At 56.0% G+C, this 23,572-nt stretch overlaps 2 protein-coding genes across 2 annotated transcripts; both read right to left on the bottom strand.

Moving 5' to 3' along the window:
• Positions 1-1,516: 1,516 nt before the first annotated feature.
• On the bottom strand, positions 1,517-19,296 carry LOC115081113 (liprin-alpha-3-like; the record flags this gene model as incomplete). Its single annotated transcript, XM_029585625.1, is given in 7 exon segments — positions 1,517-1,741; positions 5,465-5,551; positions 7,205-7,279; positions 7,464-7,628; positions 7,989-8,090; positions 9,863-10,922; positions 19,165-19,296. Coding segments are annotated over 6 exon segments (888 nt in total), but the record flags the coding sequence as incomplete, so codon positions are not given.
• On the bottom strand, positions 17,481-23,383 carry LOC115080304 (early nodulin-75-like). The gene is made up of 4 exons (XM_029584456.1): positions 23,311-23,383; positions 22,301-22,403; positions 18,123-18,447; positions 17,481-17,924 (listed from the first exon to the last, which is right to left on the bottom strand). Exons 1-4 carry the CDS (start codon positions 23,381-23,383, stop codon positions 17,481-17,483), a joined length of 945 nt encoding a protein of 314 aa, XP_029440316.1.
• Between the last annotated feature and the right edge of the window lie 189 nt (positions 23,384-23,572).

The following is a 23,572-nucleotide window of genomic DNA, read 5'->3' as shown; positions in this document are numbered from 1 at the left end:
CACCCAACACAGAATAAGAAAGAGAAAGTTGCAGACAGAAACTGAGCTGGAAACTCCCAGAAGCCCAACTCTGCCTGCAGTGCAGCACCGGAGAAAGAGAAGAGGAAATGCATTTTCTCCTGCACTGAGAAAAGAGAGAGAAAATCCAGGACGTCCCACCCAGGAAGGAGCAGGAAAAACTGCGTCTGATCCTGTGGGGGAAAGAGGAGAAACAGCAGCCAGAGCCGCAGAATCTGTGGGGTCAGAACCGGGATCTGAGCAGGGAAAATGCGGATCAGCACCAGAACCTGGAAACTGTCCTTCTTACTTTCTGAACTGCCCTCTGGGACTGGAGGGCTCAGGGGATGGGGGCAGGGATACAGAGCCTGTCACCTCTAGGACTGGAGGGATCAGGGGATGGGTGCAGGGATACAGAGCCTGTCACCTCTAGGACTGGAGGGATCAGGGGACGGGTGCAGGGATACAGAGCCTGTCACCTCTAGGACTGGAGGGCTCAGGGGACGGGAGCAGGGATACAGAGCCTGTCACCTCTAGGACTGGAGGGATCAGGGGACGGGTGCAGGGATACAGAGTCTGTCACCTCTAGGACTGGAGGGATCAGGAGATGGTGCAGGGATACAGAGCCTGTCACCTCTAGGACTGGAGGGATCAGGGGACAGGTGCAGGGATACAGAGTCTGTCACCTCTAGGACTGGAGGGATCAGGAGATGGTGCAGGGATACAGAGCCTGTCACCTCTAGGACTGGAGGGATCAGGAGATGGTGCAGGGATACAGAGCCTGTCACCTCTAGGACTGGAGGGATCAGGGGATGGGTGCAGGGATACAGAGCCTGTCACCTCTAGGACTGGAGGGATCAGGGGATGGGAGCAGGGATACAGAGCCTGTCACCTCTAGCACTGGAGGGCTCAGGGGATGGGCGCAGGGATACAGAGCCTGTCACCTCTAGGACTGGAGGGCTCAGGGGATGGGGGCAGGGATACAGAGCCTGTCACCTCTAGCACTGGAGGGCTCAGGGGACGGGAGCAGGGATACAGAGCCTGTCACCTCTAGGACTGGAGGGCTCAGGGGACGGGAGCAGGGATACAGAGCCTGTCACCTCTAGGACTGGAGGGATCAGGGGATGGGTGCAGGGATACAGAGCCTGTCGCCTCTAGCACTGGAGGGCTCAGGGGACGGGAGCAGGGATACAGAGCCTGTCACCTCTAGCACTGGAGGGCTCAGGGGACGGGAGCAGGGATACAGAGCCTGTCACCTCTAGCACTGGAGGGCTCAGGGGACGGGAGCAGGGATACAGAGCCTGTCGCCTCTAGCACTGGAGGGCTCAGGGGATGGGTGCAGGGATACAGAGCCTGTCACCTCTAGCACTGGAGGGCTCAGGGGACGGGAGCAGGGATACAGAGCCTGTCACCTCCAGGCACGGGAGTATTGGGGGAGATACAGAGCCTGTCACCTCTGGTTCTGGAAGTTTACTACCTCTGCTGCTGGAGGACCTGGGGATCATGCCCCCCACCTTACCTCCTTCAGGTCCCGCTGCAGCTTGGCGTTCACCTCCTCCGATCGGATGAGATCTTTCTGTGCAGTATTGAGTTCCTCTTCCAGCTCGGCCATCTGGCGGCACATCATGGTGAGCCGCTCCTTCAGCTGGGCCAGCTCCATCCTCTGCTTCTCCAGCACGTCCTCCATGTCCGACTCCCGGCCCCCTCGCAACTCGAGGTGTGGGGAGGAGCCATTCAGCAAGGCCTGAGGGGCACAGGGGAGGACAAGAGGAAGACGTGATCTCTCACCCCTGCCCCAGGACCCATCTGATCCAGGGCAAGGCTTCAAATCCCTCCCCCCATACAAAAAGGGCTACAGCTGCTACAGGACGGATCAAACTCCTTCTTACGCACCCCGGGGACCTGGGAAGCAGAGATCAGGGGCACACGTAACCCTAGAATGATCCTCTTCCTCCACTAAGGCACCAGTTGAGGAGCAGATCAAAGCCATTGGCTTATCCAGTCTGTCCCGGCTGCCGGCCGTAGAGGCTTGACCACTTGTAGGGAATTGCTCCTTATGCACGTCATTTCCCCTCACTCACGCCAACCCCCAGGCACTCCCACCTTTCCAGGTCTTTACCACCAGCCTGCCCTCAGCTCCCAAAGTGGCCGCTGGCACTGAGCTGGTTGGTTTCTGGGCCTCCCCCGTGGCCTGGGGGTCTGGCCAGCTCCTGCTTCTCTTCTCGCTATCGCCTCTGCTCTGCAGGAAGGTACTTTGCAACCTCCCAGGCCTGCTCCCCTACCACCGTCGTAGGCCAGGGCCAGTGGCTTCAACTTGTGCAGGCGCCATACGCCTCTGGTACATGCCACAGGCCCCGGCCATCTCTGGCTTCTCCCTGGCTTCACCCCCCCCCCCCCTGCCCCACGAGAGGCCGCACCATGCATCCAGCGCCCTTTCGGTGTACAAATGTTTGATTTTATGATTGTGTTAAGTGTTTGCTTTCAGGTCTTTCGGGTTTTCAGCTCAGTGGGTGCCAAGCCGGGATATGGCACCATGGCAGAGATCTCTGCTCAGCCCAGGCTTCGATGCCACCAGGGGGGCTCAGCCGGATGAACTTATCTTTCATCTTTATTCAGGATTTAGGTTCCCAGGGCAGCCGGGCAGGGTACAAATCGCCCTGGGCTGCAATTGTGAGGAGCCTGAAGTCTCCCTCCAGATCCCTGCTATCGGGTTCTCACTCCCGGCCCCATCGTGCACTGCTGCGTTCCTGAATCTTACCTGCCCAGCACTGGCAGACAGGAAGACAGCCCCGCCCTGCCCTCTTATACAGGAAGACAGCCCCGCCCTGCCCTCTTATACAGGAAGACAGCCCTGCCCTCTTATACAGGAAGACAGCCCCGCCCTGCCCTCTTATACAGGAAGAGAGCCCTGCCCTCCCTCTTATACAGGAAGAGAGCCCCGCCCTGCCCTCTTATACAGGAAGAGAGCCCTGCCCTCCCTCTTATACAGGAAGAGAGCCCCGCCCTCTTATACAGGAAGAGAGCCCTGCCCTCCCTCTTATACAGGAAGAGAGCCCCGCCCTCTTATACAGGAAGAGAGCCCCGCCCTTCCTCTTATACAGGAAGAGAGCCCCGCCCTTCCTCTTATACAGGAAGAGAGCCCTGTCCTCCCTCTTATACAGGAAGAGAGCCCCGCCCCTGCCCTCTTATACAGGAAGAGAGCCCTGCCCTCCCTCTTATACAGGAAGAGAGCCCCGCCCTCTTATACAGGAAGAGAGCCCTGCCCTCCCTCTTATACAGGAAAAGAGCCCCGCCCTCTTATACAGGAAGAGAGCCCCGCCCTTCCTCTTATACAGGAAGAGAGCCCTGTCCTCCCTCTTATACAGGAAGAGAGCCCCGCCCTGCCCTCTTATACAGGAAGAGAGCCCCGCTCTCCCTCTTATACAGGAAGAGAGCCCCGCCCTCCCTCTTATACAGGAAGAGAGCCCCGCCCTTCCTCTTATACAGGAAGAGAGCCCCGCTCTCCCTCTTATACAGGAAGAGAGCCCTGCCCTCCCTCTTATACAGGAAGAGAGCCCCGCCCTCTTATACAGGAAGAGAGCCCCGCCCTGCCCTCTTATACAGGAAGAGAGCCCTGCCCTCCCTCTTATACAGGAAGAGAGCCCCGCCCTCTTATACAGGAAGAGAGCCCTGCCCTCCCTCTTATACAGGAAGAGAGCCCCGCCCTCTTATACAGGAAGAGAGCCCTGCCCTCCCTCTTATACAGGAAGAGAGCCCCGCCCTCTTATACAGGAAGAGAGCCCCGCCCTTCCTCTTATACAGGAAGAGAGCCCTGTCCTCCCTCTTATACAGGAAGAGAGCCCCGCCCTGCCCTCTTATACAGGAAGAGAGCCCTGCCCTCCCTCTTATACAGGAAGAGAGCCCCGCCCTCTTATACAGGAAGAGAGCCCTGCCCTCCCTCTTATACAGGAAAAGAGCCCCGCCCTCTTATACAGGAAGAGAGCCCCGCCCTTCCTCTTATACAGGAAGAGAGCCCTGTCCTCCCTCTTATACAGGAAGAGAGCCCCGCCCTGCCCTCTTATACAGGAAGAGAGCCCCGCTCTCCCTCTTATACAGGAAGAGAGCCCCGCCCTCCCTCTTATACAGGAAGAGAGCCCCGCCCTTCCTCTTATACAGGAAGAGAGCCCCGCTCTCCCTCTTATACAGGAAGAGAGCCCTGCCCTCCCTCTTATACAGGAAGAGAGCCCCCGCCCTCTTATACAGGAAGAGAGCCCTGCCCTCCCTCTTATACAGGAAGAGAGCCCCGCCCTCTTATACAGGAAGAGAGCCCCGCCCTTCCTCTTATACAGGAAGAGAGCCCTGCCCTGCCCTCTTATACAGGAAGAGAGCCCTGCCCTCCCTCTTATACAGGAAGATAGCCCCGCCCTCTTATACAGGAAGAGAGCCCTGCCCTCCCTCTTATACAGGAAGAGAGCCCCGCCCTCTTATACAGGAAGAGAGCCCCGCCCTGCCCTCTTATACAGGAAGAGAGCCCCGCTCTCCCTCTTATACAGGAAGAGAGCCCTGCCCTCCCTCTTATACAGGAAGAGAGCCCCGCCCTCTTATACAGGAAGAGAGCCCTGCCCTCCCTCTTATACAGGAAGAGAGCCCCGCCCTCTTATACAGGAAGAGAGCCCCGCTCTCCCTCTTATACAGGAAGAGAGCCCCGCCCTCCCTCTTATACAGGAAAAGAGCCCCGCTCTCCCTCTTATACAGGAAGAGAGCCCCGCCCTGCCCTCTTATACAGGAAGAGAGCCCCGCTCTCCCTCTTATACAGGAAGAGAGCCCCGCTCTCCCTCTTATACAGGAAGAGAGCCCCGCCCTGCCCTCTTATACAGGAAGAGAGCCCCGCCCTGCCCTCTTATACAGGAAGAGAGCCCCGCTCTCCCTCTTATACAGGAAGAGAGCCCCGCCCTGCCCTCTTATACAGGAAGAGAGCCCCGCTCTCCCTCTTATACAGGAAAAGAGCCCCGCCCTGCCCTCTTATACAGGAAGAGAGCCCCGCCCTCCCTCTTATACAGGAAGAGAGCCCCGCCCTGCCCTCTTATACAGGAAGAGAGCCCCGCCCTCCCTCTTATACAGGAAAAGAGCCCCGCCCTCCCTCTTATACAGGAAGAGAGCCCCGCCCTGCCCTCTTATACAGGAAGAGAGCCCCGCTCTCCCTCTTATACAGGAAGAGAGCCCCGCTCTCCCTCTTATACAGGAAAAGAGCCCCGCCCTCCCTCTTATACAGGAAGAGAGCCCCGCCCTGCCCTCTTATACAGGAAGAGAGCCCCGCTCTCCCTCTTATACAGGAAGAGAGCCCCGCCCTCCCTCTTATACAGGAAGAGAGCCCCGCCCTGCCCTCTTATACAGGAAGAGAGCCCTCCCTCTTATACAGGAAGAGAGCCCTGCCCTCCCTCTTATACAGCTGCCCCTACAGTAAGGGACCCATCCTCTCCCCTCTTACACAGCTCTGGGTGTTGCCATCTTTGTCTTTACTAGCATCATCGATCCCTGAGCGTCTCCGGGCCAGCTGCTCCCGCAAAGAGAGGGACTGGAAGGAAGAATGAAATCTCAGAGTCACACGTCTGGAAAGGCAAGTGCGGGAGAGCCTGCGCCTCCGGCTCCAATGTCCCCCCATCATCCTCCAACCTCCTCCCACAATCCCTGCAGTGAACAACAGAGACCACGGTCCTCTCCTCCCACCCTCCAACCTCCTCCCAGAATCCCTGCAGTGAATGTGGGAGACCACTGTCCTCTCCTCCCACCCTCCAACCTCCTCCCAGAATCCCTGCAGCGAATGTGGGAGACCACGGTCCTCTCCTCCCACCCTCCAACCTCCTCCCAGAATCCCTGCAGCGAATGTGGGAGACCACGGTCCTCTCCTCCCTCCCTCCAACCTCCTCCCAGAATCCCTGCAGCGAATGTGGGAGACCACGGTCCTCTCCTCCCACCCTCCAACCTCCTCCCAGAATCCCTGCAGTGAATGTGGGAGACCACGGTCCTCTCCTCCCACCCTCCAACCTCCTCCCAGAATCCCTGCAGTGAATGTGGGAGACCACGGTCCTCTCCTCCCACCCTCCAACCTCCTCCCAGAATCCCTGCAGTGAATGTGGGAGACCACGGTCCTCTCCTCCCACCCTCCAACCTCCTCCCAGAATCCCTGCAGCGAATGTGGGAGACCACGGTCCTCTCCTCCCACCCTCCAACCTCCTCCCAGAATCCCTGCAGTGAATGTGGGAGACCACGGTCCTCTCCTCCCACCCTCCAACCTCCTCCCAGAATCCCTGCAGTGAATGTGGGAGACCATGGTCCTCTCCTCCCTCCCTCCAACCTCCTCCCAGAATCCCTGCAGTGAATGTGGGAGACCACGGTCCTCTCCTCCCACCCTCCAACCTCCTCCCAGAATCCCTGCAGTGAATGTGGGAGACCACGGTCCTCTCCCTGCCACCCTCCAACCTCCTCCCAGAATCCCTGCAGTGAATGTGGGAGACCACGGTCCTCTCCTCCCTCCCTCCAACCTCCTCCCAGAATCCCTGCAGCGAATGTGGGAGACCACAGTCCTCTCCTCCCTCCCTCCAACCTCCTCCCAGAATCCCTGCAGTGAATGTGGGAGACCACGGTCCTCTCCTCCCACCCTCCAACCTCCTCCCAGAATCCCTGCAGTGAATGTGGGCGACCACGGTCCTCTCCTCCCACCCTCCAACCTCCTCCCAGAATCCCTGCAGTGAATGTGGGAGACCACGGTCCTCTCCTCCCACCCTCCAACCTCCTCCCAGAATCCCTGCAGTGAATGTGGGAGACCACGGTCCTCTCCTCCCACCCTCCAACCTCCTCCCAGAATCCCTGCAGCGAATGTGGGAGACCACGGTCCTCTCCTCCCACCCTCCAACCTCCTCCCAGAATCCCTGCAGTGAATGTGGGAGACCACGGTCCTCTCCTCCCACCCTTCAACCTCCTCCCAGAATCCTTTTTTGGAGAGAGTGTGGGAGACCACGGTCCTCTCCCTGCCACCCTCCAACCTTCTCCTGCCCCATCACACTTGGAACATTTCGGGAAATTCCTCCTGCCCAGCAGTCCATGGCTTGTGGCCCCCCTATCCCTCCAAGCACCCTAGGTAGGTTGTGGGGTGACCAGATAGAGAGAAGCCGCTCCTGCGGTGGGAAGTGGGGTGAAGGTGCTACTTATCGGAGGAGACGCAAATTACCTCCTGACTGGAGATTTCTAGTTCCTCCTCCAGCACGGCCACTCTCTCCAGCGCAACCCGGAGCCGCTCACGCACCTGCAGAAGGAGAGCCAGAGGTTCTGAGGTGGGGGGGGGAGACAGGGGAGGGGGGATCTACACAAATACCACGCGCTCCCCTAAACTGCCAGCAGCAATGAGCACCAAAGTGGGGCGGCCGCCTCTGAGGACACCTCCCCTCCCTACCAGCTCACCCAGGGCAGCTCTGGGGCTTTGCACTCACCTTCTCATCCAGAGCCTTATGGTGCTCAAAGAGAGACTTGAGGGCCTTCAAAACCTCCACCTCGCTGGAGACTCCAGCAGGGGACTGCGCCTGCCTCTTCACCACGGTCATCCTGAGGGATCGCTCGTGCCGGGACACCAGACACTCTAAGTGCTCCAGGAGGAGCTGCGGAGGGAGGGCAAGGCCGAGAGAGCGGCAAGGTGAAACAGGAGAGAAGCCAAAGGGAGAGAGATGGGTGGGTGGAACACAGCAAGGAGGAAAGAGGAACCAGAAAGAGGGGGGAGGTGGGGGAGAGAAGGAGGACAGAGTGTGGGAGAGGGAATGTGAGAAAAAGGGAAGAGGGGGTAGGGAGAAATTAGAAGCTGAACTCCTGGTACACTCTGGCCTCTGCCTGGATGAGTGAGGGGGAGATCAACGCCACTCCTCCCCTCACAAGCAGCCCCTGCCCCCCCCCCCCACCTCTCTCAGACATCGGCACCTCCCTCCCCCCTCACTCAAACCCTTTCTCACCCTGACCAGACTCACCCTGGTATTGTTCCTCTCAGCCTTCAGCTCCAAAATCTCCTCCTCACGCTCCAGAAGCTGCTCCCGGCACACATTCAACTCCTTGGTGAGGGCTGCAAACTCCTGCGCAGAGAGAGAGAGAGAGAGAGAGACTGAGAAACGGGCAGGGAGAGAGACAGGGGAGCTCCTGCAGAGAGGGAGAGCCTGAGAGACGGGCAGGGAGAGGGACAGGGGAGCTCCTGCAGAGAGAGAGAACCTGCGAGATGGGCAGGGAGAGAGACAGGGAAGCTCCTGCAAAGAGAGACAGCCTGAGAGACAGGCAGGGGGAGAGACAGGGGTGCTCCTGCACATAGAGAGAGAGAGAGATAATGGAAGGGGAGACTGCGAAGGGGTTGTGAGCATATCTGCGAGGAGATTGCATGGGATTAGCAGTGGGACTGCGTGTGGGACTCCCTGGTGCACAGTCTGTGAGTTTCCCATGGAGAGAGAACACGGGATGCTCTGCAAGGGAATGCATGGGACTCCCTGACACAGGGACTCCCTGGGGTTGAGAGTTTGGGACTTCCTGGGTGAGCGTGTGGGACTCCTTGGAGATGAGCACATGGGACTCCCTGGAGGAGAGCATATGGCACTTCTTGGGGTTGAGCCTGTGGTATTCCCTAGGGTACAGCATGTGGGACTCCCTGGGGGTGAATGTGCTGTTCTCACTGGGGTTGAGAGTGTGGGACTTCCTGGTGGTGAACGCACGGAATTCCCTGGAGGTGAGCCTATGGGATTCCTGGTGGTGAGTGCGTGTGGGACGTCCTGGGAGTGAGCCTGTGGGATTCCCTAGGGGACAGTGTGTGGGACTCCCTGGAGGTGAGTGTGTGTGATTTCCTGGGGAAGAGCATGTGGGACTCCCTGGCAGTGAATGTATGTGACTCCCTGGCGGTGATCGCGTGGGACTCCCTGGAGATGAGTGTATGGGATGTCCTGGGAGTGAGCTTGTGGGATTCCCTAGGGGACAGCGTGTGGGACTCCCTGGCAGTGAATGTATGTGACTCCCTGGCGGTGATCGCGTGGGACTCCCTGGAGATGAGTGTATGGGATGTCCTGGGAGTGAGCCTGTGGGATTCCCTAGGGGACAGCGTGTGGGACTCCCTGGAGGTGAGTGCATGGAATTTCCTGGGCGACAGTGTGTGGGACTCCCTGGCAGTGAATGTATGTGACTCCCTGGCGGTGACTGCGTGGGACTCCCTGGAGATGAGTGTATGGGATGTCCTGGGAGTGAGCCTGTGGGATTCCCTAGGGGACAGCGTGTGGGACTCCCTGGAGGTGAGTGCATGGAATTTCCTGGGCGACAGTGTGTGGGACTCCCTGGCAGTGAATGTATGTGACTCCCTGGCGGTGATTGCGTGGGACTCCCTGGAGATGAGTGTATGGGATGTCCTGGGAGTGAGCCTGTGGGATTCCCTAGGGGACAGCGTGTGGGACTCCCTGGAGGTGAGTGCATGGAATTTCCTGGGCGACAGTGTGTGGGACTCCCTGGCAGTGAATGTATGTGACTCCCTGGCGGTGACTGCGTGGGACTCCCTGGAGATGAGTGTATGGGATGTCCTGGGAGTGAGCTTGTGGGATTCCCTAGGGGACAGTGTGTGGGACTCCCTGGAGGTGAGTGTGTGTGATTTCCTGGGGAAGAGCATGTGGGACTCCCTGGCAGTGAATGTATGTGACTCCCTGGCGGTGACTGCGTGGGACTCCCTGGAGATGAGTGTATGGGATGTCCTGGGAGTGAGCCTGTGGGATTCCCTAGGGGACAGCGTGTGGGACTCCCTGGAGGCGAGTGTGTGGGTTTTCCCTCGGGGAGAGCCTGTGGGACACGTGGGCCTCTACCTCAGGCAGTGACGCCTCCTCACCTGGGGTAGAGCAATGCTGAGCTGCCGCTGCAGGGACTCCTTCTCGTGGCTGAGCTCCCGGAGGCGCAGCTGGGCAGTGGCCAATCCCTCCTGCGTCTCTCGCAGTGACTCCAGCAGCCGCTCTCGTTCATTCAGCATGTTCACCATCAGCTGCTCAAAGTTGGCGTCATCGGCGCTGTACGTGGAGCCGCGCCGGTTATCCTCGCTGATGGTCGGCATCACCTCACACATCATGTTGACGGGCTCGCCGCAGGGGCGGGGCTTACGTCACAACAGGGAAGCGAGAGGAGGCGAGGGTCACCTCAGATCAAAGAACCGGGGGTAGGCGAGTCCCCTTCAGAACAGGGAACCTGGAGGCTGGAGGTCAACTCAGGACGAGAATTGAGGGGGGGGGGGGGGGTGGGGGGAGGATGGGAGGGGGAGGTGTTAGCTCAGATCATAGAAGCGGGGTGGGAAGTTCCCCTCGCCTCAGCACCGGGAACTGGACGGCGGCCACTTCGGGACAGGAAATGGGTGAGGGGGGAGAGGTCACTGTACCTCAGGACAAGACTCCAGGGTTGGAGGAGGGGGGGGCTGGTCACCTCACCTTAACACAGGAAGCCTGGGGGGGGACGGGACACACAATTCTTCTCCCCTCAAGACATGAGGCAAGGGGGGGAGGGATGGAAGTCACCTCAGGACGGGAAATGGAGGGGAGGAAAAGGTCCCCAGTGCTGGGGGTTGAATGGAACCCCCCCTTGGGGGGGACTGGAAAGTGGGCGGGACAAGTGCGAGCCTCAAGACAGGAAATCAGGGGTCAGAGGTAGGGAGGGGAAGGGGACGTCAGGGGTCAGAAGGATGAAAGGGAAAGCAGGGGGTATGGGATTAGGGAGACAGGTGGAAGGGAGGGCCAGGGATCAGCGGGGAGGGCAGGGTCATGGGGGGAGAAGGCCACAGAGAAAGGGAAGGTTCAGAGGGTGAAGGGGAGGTAGGGGAGGTAGATAAGGCACCGGAGATCAGAGAGGCCTCGGAAGGGGGGGCATTCCTTGAGCCGCAAACTCCACGGATGTCCGCCAGGAATCTAGGGGGGAGATGGAAGAGAGAGGGATGCATGAGTGCCACGTGGAGCTGAGAGAGCAAGCCTCCCCTCCCCCACCCCCCCCCAACCATGCCCCTCCGTCAGGCTGCCCACCCTAACCCAGGACAGCGGCATTCAATAACGAGCCCAGGCTGTGCCCAAGACCCCTCCTCCCCTTTCCCCCTGGCCTTAGGATACCCAGCAAGCTCCTCCCTCCTCTCGCACAGCAAGGGCCCACCTCATCCCCCTGATCCCTCGCTCCCCCTCCCACCCGATCCCCAGGTGCACGCAGCGCTGAGCTCAGAGGGTTCCAGGTTCTCAGGCTCTATTTTTGTTGACAAGGCATGAAGCAAAGCTTCCTCTACCATAATTATCTTCTCCTAACGGCAGTCTCCTTAATTACTCTAATTGGTAATTAAAGCCATTTCAAGTTCCACCACACCAGCGACTGCCTCTGCACCCGGATCTGAAGTCATGCTCCCTCCAATGGCACAGCCGCTGGCTATATGTGGCAGTCTGTCCCTAGTCCATGACTCAAAGACAGCCAAGATGTGACGTCAATCCTCTAAATCAGCTTCGCTGGAAGGACCCTGTGCCACAAAAGTGACATGTTCTAGGCTGGAACGGTTTCAGAGCCGGAAGGACTGAATCAGGGATATGCCATGCTCAAGGCTGTTCTTCTGTGGGGGCTAGAATAAACCTGCGCCACCAATGAGCCACGTTCTAGGCTGCCCTGGGTGGAACTAGGAATGACCCCATGCCACGCGCAAGACACATTCTACAGTGGTCCTGCCTGGGTGTGGGAATGACTCAATACTAGTGACGAGGCACGTGCTAGGCTGAGGCTGAGTGGGTATGCAAATAACCCTGCACCGCGGAGGTGACACGTTCCAAACTGGTCCTCGGTGCCCATGGGAATGACGCTGTACCACAGGTGTGATACATTCTAGACAGGTCCAGTGCCACGGAGGTGACACATTCCAGACTGCTCAGGATGTGCCTGTGGGAATGACCCCCATGCAATGGAAGTGGCACATTCTAAGCAGGTCTTGCATGGGTGGGGGAATGACTCCATGCCACGTAAATTACACATTCTAGTCTAGCTCTGAGTGGGTGTGGGATTGACTCCGTGTCACTGATGTGACACACTAAAGACTGAGCCTGTGTTGGTATTGGAAACAACCCATGCCAGTAACTTGTCCTGCATGGGTGTCGGAAGGATTCTACGCCATGGGTGTGACACATTTAAGAGAGGTCCTGCATGGGTGTGGGAATGATTCTGTGCCATGGATGTGACGCATTTAAGAGAGGTCCTGCATGGGTGTGAGAATGATTCTGTGCCATGGATGTGACACATTTAAGAGCGGTGCTGCATGGGTGTGGGAATGATTCTGTGCATGGATGTGACACATTTAAGAGTGGTCCTGCATGGGTGTGGGAATGATTCTGTGCCATGGATGTGACACATTTAAGAGCGGTGCTGCATGGGTGTGGGAATGATTCTGCGCCATGGATGGGACACATTTAAGAGTGGTCCTGCATGGGTGTGGGAATGATTCTGTGCCATGGATGGGACACATTTAAGAGCGGTGCTGCATGCGTGTGGGAATGATTCTGTGCCATGGATGTGACACATTTAAGAGCGGTGCTGCATGGGTGTGGGAATGATTCTGTGCCATGGATGTGACACATTTAAGAGGGGTGCTGCATGGGTGTGGGAATGATTCAGTGCCAGGGATGTGACACATTTAAGAGCAGTGCTGCATGGGTGTGGGAATGATTCTGTGCCATGGATGTGACACATTTAAGAGCGGTGCTGCATGGGTGTGGGAATGATTCTGTGCCATGGATGGGACACATTTAAGAGTGGTGCTGCATGGGCGTGGGAATGATTCTGTGCCATGGATGTGACACATTTAAGAGTGGTGCTGCATGGGTGTGGGAATGATTCTGTGCCATGGATGTGACACATTTAAGAGTGGTGCTGCATGGGTGTGGGAATGATTCTGTGCCATGGATTGGACACATTTAAGAGTGGTGCTGCATGGGTGTGGGAATGATTCTGTGCCATGGATGTGACACATTTAAGAGCGGTGCTGCATGGGTGTGGGAATGATTCTGTGCTATGGATGTGACACATTTAAGAGTGGTGCTGCATGGGCGTGGGAATGATTCTGTGCCAGGGATGTGACACATTTAAGAGTGGTGCTGCATGGGCGTGGGAATGATTCTGTGCCATGGATTGGACACATTTAAGAGTGGTGCTGCATGGGTGTGGGAATGATTCTGTGCCATGGATGTGACACATTTAAGAGCGGTGCTGCATTGGTGTGGGAATGATTCTGTGCCAGGGATGTGACACATTTAAGAGTGGTGCTGCATGGGCGTGGGAATGATTCTGTGCTATGGATGTGACACATTTAAGAGTGGTCCTGCATGGGTGTGGGAATGATTCTGTGCTATGGATGTGACACATTTAAGAGCGGTGCTGCATGGGTGTGGGAATGATTCTGTGCCATGGATGTGACACATTTAAGAGCGGTGCTGCATGGGCGTGGGAATGATTCTGTGCCATGGATGTGACACATTTAAGAGGGTGCTGCATGGGTGTGGGAATGATTCTGTGCCATGGATGGGACACATTTAAGAGTGGTCCTGCATGGGTGTGGGAATGATTCTGTGCCATGGATGTGACACATTTAAGAGCGGTGCTGCGTGGGTGTGGGAATGATTCTGTGCCGTGGATGTGACACATTTAAGAGCGGTGCTGCATTGGTGTGGGAATGATTCTGTGCCGTGGATGTGACACATTTAAGAGTGGTGCTGCATGGGTATGGGAATGATTCTGTGCATGGATGTGACACATTTAAGAATGGTCCTGCATGGGCGTGGGAATGATTCTGTGCCATGGATGTGACACATTTAAGAGCGGTGCTGCATGGGTGTGGGAATGATTCTGTGCCATGGATGTGACACATTTAAGAGTGGTGCTGCATGGGCGTGGGAATGATTCTGTGCCATGGATGTGACACATTTAAGAGTGGTCCTGCATGGGTGTGGGAATGATTCTGTGCCATGGATGTGACACATTTAAGAGCGGTGCTGCATGGGTGTGGGAATGATTCTGTGCCATGGATGGGACACATTTAAGAGCGGTGCTGCATGGGTGTGGGAATGATTCTGTGCTATGGATGTGACACATTTAAGAGTGGTCCTGCATGGGTGTGGGAATGATTCTGTGCTATGGATGTGACACATTTAAGAGTGGTCCTGCATGGGTGTGGGAATGATTCTGTGCCATGGATGTGACACATTTAAGAGCGGTGCTGCATGGGTGTGGGAATGATTCTGTGCCATGGAAGTAGCGCATTCTAGGCTGGTCCTGTGCTACTTTGAATGGAAACCACAGTATTCAGGATTTTTCTTTACGAAAATCCCCCGGCTGACATTGCTCCCCATTCCAGCCATCTCCTTCGCCTTGTCTCCCCTCGCTGTGCATTCTCCTCCCCAGAGCAGGAACCACAGATCTTTCAAGTTCCCCGTCTCCAGCAACGCCCCAGCAGTGGGATGGCAGATCCACTCCACCATGACAGCCCCCACCAAAGCTAACCGGGCGTGCAGTGCCGGCTGGAGCCCCCCGCACCATATCCACTACTACCCTCCCCCCCCCCCCCCCATTCAATCCCCGCTTCCGTGCTTCCCTCCCCATCTGCAGCTCACAGCCCTCGGAAGCTCAGACCCTGCACCCTGAATGCTGCCACCTGCCCACTCGCAGGGCCACGGCGTGAAAACAGAATCCCCCTGCCTTCGTGGTGTAGGAGCTGTGCCTTGAGAAATCACAGACTGGAGCGGGAGGAGCCCTTTCAGAGCCCCCCTCCCACCTCCACTCCCCTACAGGTCAGCATTAAAAACCTGAGAGAAGAGTCATTTTCGGGAGGCAGCCTGAGAGAAGCTCAAATCTGGCAGTGTAGCATGGGTGAAAGATGCATTCGGACATCCACTGGCTAGGCCCAGCCTTGAGAGCGAGGAGCTGCTGCCACCTCATAACAGAGCTGTGTATCTGCCTGTGCCGTAAGATGCCAGAAGCGCCCCCCCCCCCCAGGAAAGGCCCGGCAACTCCCATCACCAGGAGAGCAAAACGGCTCCGAGAACCCCCATGCGGCAGGCCGTACTGCACACTCCCACAACCCAACACCTCTCCTGCCACACTCATGCTCTGCATCCACTCTGTGAGAGTGCAGCAGCAAACAGAAAAACACCCCCTCCCTCCAATACGTGGGGTTCCCTAGGATGCATGGGGGGCCAAAGCAACGTAGGGGCAAGCCAGGAAATCAACAGGATCACAAAAGCAGAGACAGCCTGGGGAGAGCTGGCATCGCTGGGGGAAGGAGGGGGGGGGGGGGGAGGGGAGAGAACTGGCACGGCCAGGGGGAAGGAGGGAGCACCTCAGGTCACATTGGATAAGGGACTGGCATGGCATGGGGAAGGGGAGCGTATCTCAGGTCATAATGGGAGGGATCTGGCATGGCTCGGGGGGGGGGGGGGGGGGGGGGGGTGAAGGATGGAGAGCAGATCGAGCCCAGGATCACTGAGAAACGGGAGAAGAGGGAAGGGAATTGGGGGGGGGGGGGAGGGGAGCGAGATCTGGAGGAGGGAGCAGAGGAGCAAGGAGGTCCCTGTTGACTACATGGACCCCCAACTAATCCCAGGGCAATACTGAGGCTGTACAAGCAGGGAGGGACACTGATGGTTAGGGGGGGGAGGGAATGATGGTGGAATAACGGGGTAAGGTGATCATACTGGGGCAGTTTTAAGAATAGGAAATCAAAGCAGAAGCAAAAGATTGATGTTGGGGGGGGGGGGGGGGAAAAGTCGCAGGTGCTGGGATACTAATGGCAGAGGCGGTGATGCTTGGGTGCTGATGCTGGGAAGGATGCTAATGTTGGGGATGCTGATGCTTTAGATGCTATTGTTGAGAAGGATGCAAATACTTTGCATGTTAATGCTGAGAAGATGTAAAATGTTGGGTAGGATGCTAATGTTGGGGGGATGCTGATGCTTGAGATGCTGACATTGGGAGGGATGCTAATTGTGAGCTGGATGCTAGTGCTTTGGATGCTTATGTTGGAAGGGATACTGATGCTTGAAATGCTAATGTTGAGCTGGATGCTGTTTTTTTTTAAACGCCGATGTTGGGGTATGCTGATCCTGGGAGAGAGGCTGATGCTTGGGATACTGATGTTGGGGAGATACTGCTGCTTTGGATGTTGATATTGGAGGGAAACTTGTACTTTGAATGCAGATGTTGGGGGAATTCTGGTGCTTTGGATGGTGATGTTGTGAGGGATGCTGATGCTTGGGATACTGATATTGGGGGGATGCTGGTGCTGGGAGGGAGGCTATGTTGGGATCGAAGCTGGTGCTTGGGATACTGATACTGGGGGATGCTGATGCTGAGAGAGGCTGATGCTTGGGATATTGATATTGGGGAATTTCGGTGCTTTGGATGCTGATCCTGGGAAAGAGGCTGATGCTTGGGATACTGATATTGGGAGGCATGGGGGGGGGGGGGGGAATGATAGTGTTTTGCATGCGGATGTTGGAGGAATGCTGGTGCTTTGGATGCTGATGTTGGGAGGGATGCTATGTTGGGTAGAAGCTGGTGCTTGAGATACTGATATTGGGGGATGCTGGTGCTTTGGATGCTGATGTTGGGAGGGATGCTATGTTGGGATCGAAGCTGATGCTTGGGATACTGATACTGGGGGATGATGATCCTGGGAAAGAGGCTGATGCTTGGGATACTGATATTGGGGGGATGCTGGTGCTGGGAGGGATGCTATGTTGGGATCGAAGCTGGTGCTTGGGATACTGATATTGTGGGATTCTGGTGCTTTGGATGCTGATGTTGGGAGGGATGCTATGTTGGGATCGAAGCTGTTGCTTGGGATACTGATACTGGGGGATGCTGATGCTGAGAGAGAAGCTGATGCTTGGGATACTGATATTGGGGGGATGCTGATGTTGGGAGGGATGCTATGTTGGGATCGAAGCTGATGCTTGGGATACTGATACTGGGGGATGATGATCCTGGGAAAGAGGCTGATGCTTGGGATACTGATATTGGGGGGATGCTGATGTTGGGAGGGATGCTATGTTGGGATCGAAGCTGGTGCTTGGGATACTGATATTGTGGGATTCTGGAGCTTTGGATGTTGATGTTGGGAGGGATGCTATGTTGGGATCGAAGCTGGTGCTTGGGATACTGATACTGGGGGATGATGATCCTGGGAGAGAAGCTGATGCTTGGGATACTGATATTGGGGGGATGCTGGTGCTTTGGATGCTGATGTTGGGAGGGAGGCTATGTTGGGATCGAAGCTGATGCTTGGGATACTGATACTGGGGGATGATGATCCTGGGAAAGAGGCTGATGCTTGGGATACTGATATTGGGGGGATGCTGGTGCTGGGAGGGATGCTATGTTGGGATCGAAGCTGGTGCTTGGGATACTGATATTGTGGGATTCTGGTGCTTTGGATGCTGATGTTGGGAGGGATGCTATGTTGGGATCGAAGCTGTTGCTTGGGATACTGATACTGGGGGATGCTGATGCTGAGAGAGAAGCTGATGCTTGGGATACTGATATTGGGGGGATGCTGATGTTGGGAGGGATGCTATGTTGGGATCGAAGCTGATGCTTGGGATACTGATACTGGGGGATGATGATCCTGGGAAAGAGGCTGATGCTTGGGATACTGATATTGGGGGGATGCTGATGTTGGGAGGGATGCTATGTTGGGATCGAAGCTGGTGCTTGGGATACTGATATTGTGGGATTCTGGAGCTTTGGATGTTGATGTTGGGAGGGATGCTATGTTGGGATCGAAGCTGGTGCTTGGGATACTGATACTGGGGGATGATGATCCTGGGAGAGAAGCTGATGCTTGGGATACTGATATTGGGGGGATGCTGGTGCTTTGGATGCTGATGTTGGGAGGGAGGCTATGTTGGGATCGAAGCTGTTGCTTGGGATACTGATACTGGGGGATGATGATCCTGGGAAAGAGGCTGATGCTTGGGATACTGATATTGGGGGGATGCTGGTGCTGGGAGGGATGCTATGTTGGGATCGAAGCTGTTGCTTGGGATACTGATACTGGGGGATGATGATCCTGGGAAAGAGGCTGATGCTTGGGATACTGATATTGGGGGGATGCTGGTGCTGGGAGGGATGCTATGTTGGGATCGAAGCTGTTGCTTGGGATACTGATACTGGGGGATGCTGATGCTGAGAGAAGCTGTTGCTTGGGATACTGATACTGGGGGATGCTGATGCTGAGAGAAGCTGTTGCTTGGGATACTGATACTGGGGGATGATGATCCTGGGAAAGAGGCTGATGCTTGGGATACTGATATTGGGGGGATGCTGGTGCTGGGAGGGATGCTATGTTGGGATCGAAGCTGGTGCTTGGGATACTGATACTGGGGGATGATGATCCTGAGAAAGAGGCTGATGCTTGGGATACTGATATTGGGGGGATGCTGGTGCTGGGAGGGATGCTATGTTGGGATCGAAGCTGGTGCTTGGGATACTGATACTGGGGGATGATGATCCTGAGAAAGAGGCTGATGCTTGGGATACTGATATTGGGGGGATGCTGGTGCTGGGAGGGATGCTATGTTGGGATCGAAGCTGGTGCATGGGATACTGATATTGGGGGATGATGATCCTGGGAAAGAGGCTGATGCTTGGGATACTGATATTGGGGGGATGCTGGTGCTTTGGATGCTGATGTTGGGAGGGATGCTATGTTGGGATCGAAGCTGGTGCTTGGGATACTGATACTGGGGGATGATGATCCTGAGAAAGAGGCTGATGCTTGGGATACTGATATTGGGGGGATGCTGGTGCTGGGAGGGATGCTATGTTGGGATCGAAGCTGGTGCATGGGATACTGATATTGGGGGATGATGATCCTGGGAAAGAGGCTGATGCTTGGGATACTGATATTGGGGGGATGCTGGTGCTTTGGATGCTGATGTTGGGGGGATGCTGGTGCTGGGAGGGATGCTATGTTGGGATCGAAGCTGGTGCTTGGGATACTGATACTGGGGGATGCTGATGCTGAGAGAGAAGCTGATGCTTGGGATACTGATATTGGGGGGATGCTGGTGCTTTGGATGCTGATGTTGGGAGGAATGATGATGCTGTCACTGGTTGCTTCCCTCCCCTCCCTCTTACCTGTGTCCGGGCCCAGTGGGTAGGGCCTCCCTCTCCTCCGTCCCCGGGGCCGGGCGGCCGCGCTCTCTCTCCGCTCCCAGCAGCAGCAGCTGCCGATCCCCGCCGGCGCACCTCCCCTTTAACACGCTTCCGACTGGCACCCGCCGCAGCTAATCACCGGCCGGGACCCAGCCAATGGCAGGCGCAACGCCCTCCGAGCGGCCTGCCAACCAATCGGCAGCACGTGGAGGCGGAGCTGGCCGAAGGGATGATGTCATCCGGTGTGTGGCGGAGCCCGCTTAAAGGGGAGGCGTGAGAAGGGAGGGGGAGGGAGGCAGACACAGGTAGAGCCCGCGCCAGCTGTGTACAGATGTGCTGCAGGGCCGGGACCCCAGCCAGCCATAGAAAAGAGAGCGAAATCATTACCACCCCCTTCGCCATCCAAGGGATCCCTGATTGTTATTGCTCCAATTTCCCATCCTCGGCTAAATGCAGGCGATCTCTGCTTAGATTACTCCAAGCCTCAATTCTCGGGTAAATACAGGGGACTGCTAATTAGCATTACTCCCCGGACCTAAGGATTACTAGAGGGGATTCCTAATTACTATTACTCCACGCCCCAGGAAACTAATCAATATTACCCACTACTCCATCCACCGGTGAATACAGGGGATCCCTCATCATTACGCCAGTTCCCCATTGAGGGACATATACCGGCGATCCCTAACCATTATTATTACAATTCTCCTTCCAAGGGTAAAAAGAGAGGGGCTCCCTGATCATTATTATTTTAATCTCTCATCCTCGGGTAAGTACAGGAGATCCCTTATTATTACTGCGCTGCCTAGGAGGGCGGGGGGTGTAATTATTGCTCCACGCCCCCATGGAAATCCCTAATTATTATTACTCCCACCCCCCATCCTCGGGTAGATAGAGGGGATCCCTACTTATTCCACTTCTCAGGGTGCTAATCATTATTAGCCCATAGCCCATCCTAGGGTCAATGCTGGAGATGCCTAATTATTATGCCAATCCTCCATGTGCTGCTATAGAGTGGGGATACCTAATTATTATTACTCCAATCCCTCATCCTTGGGTAAATACAGGAGATCCATCCCAGATTACATACAGGTGGTCCCTAATTATTATTAACCCCCTTTGCCATTTTAGGATACATACAGAGGATCCCGATTACGTTTTCTGCCCCCCCCCCCCCCCCCCCCCCATTATTATTTCTGTCCTCCCCTGCCCAGAGATATGCGGGGATCTATTTATTTATACTTCTCTTGCCAGATCCATACAGGGGATCGCTAATTATTATGGCCTCCCCCCCTATCCCTACTTGTATAAGGATAGGGTGTAATGAGTATTACCCTCCCCATCCCAAAAAGACCCCAGGAGTGACACTAGCTGATACATCTCACCTGCGGGCCAGCCCAGGCCCACAGCAGCCTAAGCTAAGTAAGGGGGGCTGCTCTCAGAAGCAAGCCCTGTGCCTCCTGGAAGCCCCCTACAGAAGGTGCAAGTCTACACAGGATTCAGCCCTTTCAGACCTTGCATTGTCTGAACACCATGCTCCGTGCCTGCAGTGCACGAGGCTTGGGGAATTTAATGCCTTTTCTGGGATTTGCTGCTTAGCAGATAGGGAACGTATAGACTCGATCCCTTGCCTAAGACAACTTTACGGATCTTCTTTGCACGAGAGTAGCCAATGGTATTGCATTTATTTTCTTGGTTAACACCTAAAACAGACTTCATCAGCTTTGCACCTTAACAAAAAGGAACACATGCAGTACAAGCAGGACAGCTGTGCTTACCCTGCTTTACTACCTCCAGCGCCACATATGCTGGCCCAGTAGGGGGGGCAATCTGCTCATGCAGCAAAAATCAACGACTGCTGAGACATCCTTGCCGGAAGATCGGGGTCAGGTAGCTGAAGAGTCATAGCCAGAGAACCAGAAGTCCCTCAGCTCCCTCTGCGTTGGTCACACCCGACAAATACCTAAAATAATGCAGATACCTCTTCACAGTGACTGCCCATGAGATCTTGCTGCTGGGAAGAGCATGAGTACCAGAGGTGATGGAGCATAGAAGGACTGGACCTCCTGGAAGCAGCCCAGGGATAGACAGACAGTGATCTAGGCCACCAGGCAATAAGGATCATTGGCCCTTAACCACCCATCCGAGGCTAGGGGACAGTGCTGTGGAACCTCGGGCACTGCTCTATGGCACAAATGGTCAGTCCGCCCCTGGACCAGCCTCAGCTCAGTCCCTGTGCTTGGATTGTAGCCAGCATGAGGCCAAGAAGAGATTTTTACTTGATGATGGAATAGAACATGAAGGCCTTGAGAGATATTTAGGAGTTCTGCTGGGTATAAGTTGCTTTAAGCAAAAGTTTAGTAACAATAAAATGGCAGAATGCAGCAAAAATCACAGAGCACAGGGGCTGAAAATACTAGAGACCGCAGCACAGCACAGAAGGGGGCAGGGGACTGAAAATACCAGAGACCGCAGCACAACGCAGAGAGGACAGGGGACTGAAAAGACCAGACACCATGGCACAACGCTGAGCAGGCAGAGGACTGAAAATACCAGACACCACGGCACAACACAGAGAGGGCAGGGGGCTGAAAATACCAGACACCACAGCACAACGCAGAGAGGGCAGGGGACTGAAAATACGACAGACACCACAGCACAACGCAGAGAGGGCAGGGGACTGAAAATACGACAGACTATCATATTGGAGAGCGTGCAGGGGCTGAAAATACCAGACACCACAGCACAACGCAGAGGGCAGGGGACTGAAAATACCAGACACCGTGGCACAATGCAGAATGTGCAGGGGGCTGAAAATACCAGACACCACAGCACAACACAGAGAGGGCAGGGGGCTGAAAATACCAGAAACTGTAGCACAATACAGAGAGCACAGGGGCTGAAAAGACCATAGACTGCAGTACAACGTAGAGAGGGCAGGGGACTGAAAATATCAGAGATTATCATATTGAAGAGAGTGCAGGGGCTGAAAATACCAGACAACACAGAGCACAGGGGCTGAAAATACCAGATACCACGGCACAATGCAGAGAGCGCAGGGGACTGAAAATATCAGACACCATGGTACAACGCCGAGAGCACAGGGGGCTGAAAATACCAGAGACTATCACACTGCAAAATGCTAGGGGGCTGAAAATCCCAGACACCGTGGCTCGCTGCAGAGCGTGCAGGAGGCTGAAAATCCCAGAGACTGCAGCACACTGCAGAAAGAGCAGGGGGAGCCTGAAAAAATACCAGAAACTGTAGCACAATACAGAGAGCACAGGGGCTGAAAATCCCAGAGACTATCACACTGCAAAAGGCTAGGGGGCTGAAAATCCCAGAGACCACAGCAAAAGGCAGGGGACTGAAAACATCAGAGACCACAGCACAAGACGTTGGAGCTGAGGAATAACAACAGCTGGGGCATCACCATGGGTTCCCTTCCCAAGGAGATTTTTTTTTTTTTTTAAACCCCTTCAAGTCTCTTCTCTTGTTGCTAATTTCATTCACTGAGCAAACTCGTTCGCTGTACAACACGAGCATTTCCGTAGCCAACGGCGCAGAGATCTCTCCCCCTCCTCGCTCTGAGCGAGGCAAGGAACGAGGAAGAGAGTTCACACATCTGGATCAGCAGGGAAGAGAGGACAGATTTAGCACATCTGCCCAGCATCTATTTTCGGTAATCGGGGAGGGAGTGGGTAAGGCAGGTGACGCATCGCCCCATGTAGTGTGAGCAAGCACAGAAAGCCACTGAATGACCCCCCCCCCCCCCCCTCCCGAGGACGAGAAGACGCGGAGAAAGAGCGACCGAGTTACGAAGTAAAGGGAACGGCAGAGAAAAGCTCAAACCTGCCCTTCCAGTCTGGCCGGCTTTTTTGATAAACGCAACCCCGTGCCAACTCCCCCGACCGGCGCTCGACAGCCAGAATCCGGCGCGGGCAGCGCGCGTCGGGACAGCGCCAAAACGCAGCCCTACCTGAGGGCGCCGTCGCCGCCTCGCCACCTGTCCCGGCGCTCCTGCAGGGAGAGGACCCGGGCGGCGCATTCCCGCCTCTGCGGAGAGGCTGCCGATGGGGCTCGGCCAGCACCTTGCACAACCTTCCTCCCCCCACGCGCGCTCTGTACGAGGGCAGGCCAGGACTCGCTGGCACACCCGGCCGTGGGTGTGCGTCCACCTCCGGCGGAGGCTTCCCGTCATCGCTCGGGCAACACCGGGACTGCCGCGCCAGCAGGCCCGAACCGGGATCGGAGCAGCCGGGAACCGTTTCTCCTTCCGGGCCTGGCTGCGGTTGCGAAGCGTTTTCTCGTTATCTATAAGCCACTTTCATGTACCAATTATCCTGCTAATAAAAGTTTCCTGAATTAGAGAGAGGAGAAGGGAGTCAGA

Source organism: Rhinatrema bivittatum, chromosome 19, assembly GCF_901001135.1.
Source record: "Rhinatrema bivittatum chromosome 19, aRhiBiv1.1, whole genome shotgun sequence".
In the NCBI taxonomy this organism is placed as follows: Eukaryota; Metazoa; Chordata; class Amphibia; order Gymnophiona; family Rhinatrematidae; genus Rhinatrema; species Rhinatrema bivittatum.
Note: the sequence above shows the minus strand (reverse complement) of the source record. Positions and strands in the feature narration are given on the sequence as shown.